Genomic DNA, 6081 nt, shown 5'->3' with positions numbered 1-6081 from the left:
ATACAGGATACGCTACAAAGTCAGGCGGTGGTGGCGCACGCCTTTAATCCCAGAACTCAGGAGGCAGAAGCAGGCAGATCTCTGTGAGTTCGAGGCCAGCCTGGACTACAAGAGCTAGTTCCAGGAGAGGCTCCAAAGCTACTGAGAAACCCTGTCTCGGAAGAAAAATGCTACAAGCAGACTGAAAAAAAGGTTAAGGCTAACACACTTGCCATGTGACCCTACTATTCCTATGCTTGTATTAATTCAAGAGAAACTGGGGGGAGGGAGTCCATACAATGATTTGTACAGATAAGTTCACTGAAGTTTTATGGGTACCTGTCTCCAAACTTGAAACAACCCAAATTTTTACCCACAGAAAACAAATTGTGTGGTATAATCATACAATGGAATACTGTTCACCATGTTGTCAATCCAACATGGGTCCCTTAAAATAAACATGCTGCAAGAAGCTAGCTGCTACCTCCCCCTTGCGTACGAGTACTTATTGACTAATTCTAGTAAATAAAATTCAACGGACTGCTAACCCCAGTAATGAGAACAGGTAACTTCTGAAGGCAATGTAAACCTTTATCATATTGCTTCTTGGAGATGAGGTCACATAAATTATCAAAACATATCAGATTGTCCATCACAAATGCAGTTTATTGTGTCAATTATACCTCAATAAAACTGGGACAGAGTGGCTGTGCTGTGTTTTTGCAGTCCTGAGGGAGTCCAGGAGTTCAAGGCCAGCACATAGAGAGACCCAGCCTTGAAAGGGCTAAACTTCCAGAAGGCAGTGCTGGGCTGCCGCCCCGCTATGCTGCCCCGTGAGCACTCCCACTCCTCCGAGGGTCAGGTGAACTAGCCAGGGAGCCACTGAGATCAGAAAGACCAAGTAGAGGTGGTCCTTTGGGGCAGTTTCACTTCCGCCTTTTGTCTCAAACATGGATCTTGAATACGGCCAGTTCCTTTCGCTCTCTAGACCACAGATCTTCAATGTGGTCTAGCCATCACTGTTCAGACTTAGGCATCATTAAGTGGCCTCTCTGAATATCGTGTCTAAACTACTTCTCACCCCTCAACCTGTCCTAAAGCCACTTTCTGTGTTGGTTTTATTTTCTTCACTGCATGTATTATAACCAGAAATTCTCCATATGATGATTATACTGCCATTTTCCATCCATTTTTAAATGATTTTATTTATTTATTATGTATACACCCTGCATGCTTTGAACACCAGAAGACAGCACCAGATCTCATTACAGATGGTTGTGAGCCACCAATGTGGTTGCTGGGTATTGAACTCAGAACCTCAGGAAGAGCAGTCAATGCTCTTAACTTCTGAGCCTCCTCTCCAGCCCCGCATTTATATATTTACTTTGGATTTTTCAGACAGTGTCTATGTAACCCTGGCTGGCTTGGGATTTGCTTTGTAGACTAGACTGGCCTTGAACTCACAGTCCACCTGAAGGTTGTGTCACTCTGTGTGGTTCCACTGAATTGACTACTTTTTGAGACAGGGTTTTTCTGTATTGTTCTGACTCTGACTGTCCTGAACTTGATCAGTAGACCAGCTTGGCTTTGAACTCAGAGATCAGCCTTCCTCTTCCTCCTGGAATTAAAAGTGAGTACTACTGCTCCCCAGCACATATTATTATTTAGTTAGGTTTTTTTTTTTCTTGAGACAGGGTTTCTCTGTGTCTGCCCTGTAACTCTCTTTGTACCAGGCTGGCCTCGAACATAGAGGTCCGCCTCTTAAATTGCTAGGATTGAGGACCTATGCAGCCACCACAGGTACCCCTGCATTTTTTAAAGATTTCTATTTTTAATTATAAAATTATAAATGCAGAGGCCAGAAGGGATTGGATTTCATGGAGCTGGAATTATAGGCAGAATGAGCCTATGTATGTAAAGGTCTGTTTCATTTGTTTATGCTTCATCTGTTTCACTAGGCATAGATGTGTTACATTTGTTCCTCCTGCATTTGTTTAATGGTGTAAAGATGTGTTGCTGTTTTATCTTGCCTGCCTAGAGCACCTGATTGGTCTAACAAAAAGCTGAATGGCCAATAGCTAGGGAGGAGAAGGATAGGTGGGGCTGGTGGGAAGAGAGAATAAAAGTAGGAGAAGAGAACGAGGGCTGCCAGCCAGCAGACCTGGTGAAGGACATACAGAATGAAAGAAAGTAAAAAAAGCCTAAGACAAAACACAGATAGATGAAGAAGAGACACAGGTTAAATTAAGTTGTAAGAGCTAGTGGGGGGCTGGAGAGATGGCTCAGTGGTTAAGAGCATTGCCTGTTCTTCCAAAGGTCCTGAGTTCAATTCCTAGCAACCAGTTGGCTCACAACCATCTGTAATTAGGTCTGGTGCCCTCTTCTGGCCTTCAGGCATACATGCAGACAGAATATTGTATCCATAGTAAATAAATATTTTTTAAAAAAAAAACAGCTAGTGGGTCAGGCAGTAGTGGTTGGTGCACGTCTTTAATCCCAGCACTCAGGAGGCAGAGACAGGTGAATCCCTGTAAATTCAAGGCCAGCCTGGTCTACAGAGTAAGTTCCAAGACAGGCTCCAAAGCTACAGAGAAACCCTGCCTCAAAAAACAAAACAAAACAACAACAAAAAGAGCTAGTGGGCCAAGCCTAAACTAAGACTGAGCATTCATAACTAACATTAAGTCTCTATGTCTTTATTTGGGAGCTGGTTGGTGGCCCAAAGGAAAGCCTGCTACACTTGCACATCAATAAAAATAAGTCCCACCGCAAAAAGGTTAATTTAAAAAACAGAGAGAGCTCACAGTTTGGGAGGTTCAAGAGCATGGTGCTGATTTATTCTGGCCCTGATGAGGCTGTAATACAACATGGCAGACAGCACCATGATGGGGATTCAAGGGGAGAGATCACATGGAAAAATTGATTTCAAGCTTACTCTGTTTTTGTTGTTGTTGCATTTTTAAAAGACAGTCTCACTTTATTCCAGGCTGATCTGGAACTCACTCTGTAGCCTAGGCTGGCCTTGAACTCAGAGTAATCCTCTGACCTCAGCCTCCTGAGTGTTGGAATACAGGACTACTGTGCCTGGCATTCTTGTCCTTTAAAAATGCTTTTTAGGGGGCTGGAGAGATGGCTCAGAGGTTAAGAGCACTGACTGCTCTTCCAAAGGTCCTGAGTTCAATTTCCAGCAACCACATGGTGGCTCACAACCATCTGTAATGAGGTGCCCTCTGCTGGCCTGCAGGCATACACACAGAATACTGTATGAATAATAAATAAATACTTTTAAAAAATGCTTTTTAATAGTATAAGTTATACATAATAGTGGGTTTCATTATAACTCATTTGCAGATGCACATAGTGTATTTTGATCATATTTTCTCCCTTACCCTCTCTTCCCCCATCACTATTGCTAATTGCTTTCCTTTTTCCAACTAAGCCCTCTTCAACTTTCATGTTGTATGTGTGTGTGTGGCGGGGAGAGACAGAGAGCCTATGCAAGCACAAAATAAACCGATGAATCCCATTAGGGCTGCTAAAAGAAGCACGGGAACCTTAACCAGTGGCCACACCATCACCCATGAACAGCACAGAACCCCCAGAGAGGGGTGGGGCCCCGGCTCACTCTGTACACCAGAACTAACCAACCACTGCAGCCCAGCATTGATCCCTCTCGGGACAGTGTCCCAGTGATCCCATTGCTCTAGGTCTTTTCTTTGAAAGGCTTCAATAGGAGCTGGAGGTGCAGCTCAGTAGAAGACTAATACAAATACCATGCAGGAGGCCCCGGGCTCAATCTCCTGCCCCCAGAAGGTTCCATTGCCAGACTCAGGACTAAGCTTGCAACACACACATTCCTGGAGTACAACAACATATTCACCAGAGCAATCCCCAGAACAGTTTCAGACACCTTATGGTAACCTCCCACTCCACACCCTGCCTAAGAATGGTGGCGTGAGCCACCTGTGTGCCCTGGGCCCTGCAGGCCAGAGCTGCTCAGGACACTAAGGACAGGAGGATCATCATTTAGGACGAGGAGATTGAGCCAACCTAGGCTAACCGAGACCGAGTCTCAAAAAACCCAAGTAAGGGGTTGGGGACAAGCCTCCGTAGGTAAAGCGCCTGCCGCATGAACACAAGAACCTGAAGAGAACACCAGTCTTCATGCAATGAAGTGGGTGTGGCGGCCTGCTATATAACCCCAGTGCTGGGTGGAATTGGGGTACAGAGACAGGAGGACATTGAACGTTGACACCCATGCACCCCTACACACAATCTGCAGGGCGCAGCAGCTTCTACCTGGAACCCGGGGAAGGGAGAGAAGTGATAACTGGATCCCTCTGCCATAGCTTCACTAACTCCACACACAATTCCCAGAGCTGGGCAGAGGCTGGGTGGCACCCCACTCAGTTCATAGACACCATCTCTGGGAGTCCCCACCCACTCACTCTCAGTGTTATTAAACTCCCACAAGACACTTCCCTGGTAGAAGTGGAGGGAGAGAGGGAAGAAACCTAGAGCTTATGGCCAGTTAGCCTAGCTGATGCCGTGAGCACCAGGCTCAGTGAGATACTCTGCCTCAAAAACTAAGGTGAAGTCAGGCGGTGGTGGAGCACACACGCCTTTAATCCCAGCACTTGGAAGGAAGAGGCAGGTGGACTTCTTGTGAGTTCGCTGCCAGCCTGGCCTATGAAAGCTAGGACAGGACCCAAAGCTACAGAGAAACTGTGTCTCTGGGGAAAAAAAAGAAAAAGAAAAAAAAAAAACGGTGGAAGGGGCTGGAGAGACGGCTCAGAGGTTAAGAGTACTCCTGCTGCTCTTTCCAAGATCCAGAGTTCAATTCCCAGCAACCACACGGTTGCTCACAACCATATGTTATGAGATCTGGTGCCCTCTTCTGGAGAGTGCAGGCATACATGCAGACAGAACACTGTACACATAATAAACAAATTAAAAAAAAATAGGGTTGAAGATCCGGCATATTGGTACACACCTTTGATTCTAGCACTCTGAGGAAGGAGCAAGTGAATTTCTTTGAGTTTGAAGCCAGCCTGGTCTACAGAGCTAGTTCCAGGACAACAAGGACTACATAGAGAGACCCTGTCTTTCAAAACCTAATTAAGGGGCTGGAGAGATGTTTCAGAGGTTATCAGCACTCTGTTCTTCCAGAGGTTCTGAGTTCAATTCCTAGCAACCACATGGTGGCTCCCAACTATCTATAGCAGAATCTGATGCCCTCTTCTGGCATAACGCCATATATGCAGATAGAGCACTCATATACATAAAATAAAGAAATCTTTTTTTAAAAAAAACAACTAAATAAATAAATAAGGTGGAGAGTGATCAAGGAAGGTGCTGGATGTCAACCTTTGGCCAGAGATCACCCTGCCAACTCCCTTACCCCCACATACAAAACAAAACAAAAAAATAAAAAAACTATGCATGGTGGCGTATACCTATAACCCAGCTGGAATGTTAAATTGTGAAGATTCTTTTGCTTTTCGAGACAGAGTTTCTCTGTGCAGCCCTGGCTGTCCCTGAACTCATTCTGTAGATCATGTTGGCCTGGAACTCAAGAGATCCTCCTGCTTCTGCCCTCAGAATGCTGGGATTAAAGGCGTGCGCCACCACTACCCTCGGAGGATTCTTATTAGCCTGGGCTTCTTACACAGTAAGAGCGTGTAGCTTGACTGCAGATTAAGACCCTGTGTCAAAAGGTCCCAAATCAAAACAACAAAGACCTAAACAAAAGAAGTGCTATTTAATAAACTGCCTTCACTTTCCTAGAACAGCACCTGGAGCACAGGAAGAGCTCACCGACTTCACTTCACTGAACACTGTCTCAGTTTGACTGTCCGCATCTCAACCCTCGGAGGCCTGGCAAGGAGGCATTGTGAGTCATAGCTGGCAGACAAGAAGGGTGAAATGGTCCAGAAATGAGGCCAGGCCTGGGACAGCAGCGTGGGCATCTCCACCACATCCACAGGTGAGGAACAACTCACAAGAGATGTCAGGGAGCCGGGCGATGGTGGCGCACGCCTTTAATCCCAGCACTCGGGAGGCAGAGGCAGGCGGATCTCTGTGAGTTCGAGACCAGCCTGG

The 6081-nt window shown here is 45.9% G+C and overlaps 1 protein-coding gene across 1 annotated transcript in view; it reads left to right on the top strand.

Annotated features, from left to right (window-relative positions):
- Positions 1-403: 403 nt before the first annotated feature.
- Cby3 (chibby family member 3) overlaps positions 404-6081 on the top strand; it is a 7932-nt gene continuing 2254 nt past the window's right edge. Inside the window, exons 1-3 of the mRNA XM_005350316.1 lie at positions 404-474; positions 2094-2134; positions 3939-3964. Coding sequence (XP_005350373.1) covers positions 404-474; positions 2094-2134; positions 3939-3964 — 138 coding nt within the window. The remainder of the gene's footprint in view (positions 475-2093; positions 2135-3938; positions 3965-6081) is intronic.

The sequence above is a fragment of the Microtus ochrogaster genome, chromosome 7 (genome assembly GCF_000317375.1).
Source record: "Microtus ochrogaster isolate Prairie Vole_2 chromosome 7, MicOch1.0, whole genome shotgun sequence".
Taxonomy (NCBI): Eukaryota; Metazoa; Chordata; class Mammalia; order Rodentia; family Cricetidae; genus Microtus; species Microtus ochrogaster.
The sequence above is the reverse complement of the archived record's forward strand: the minus strand, read 5'-3'. Positions and strand labels throughout refer to the sequence as shown.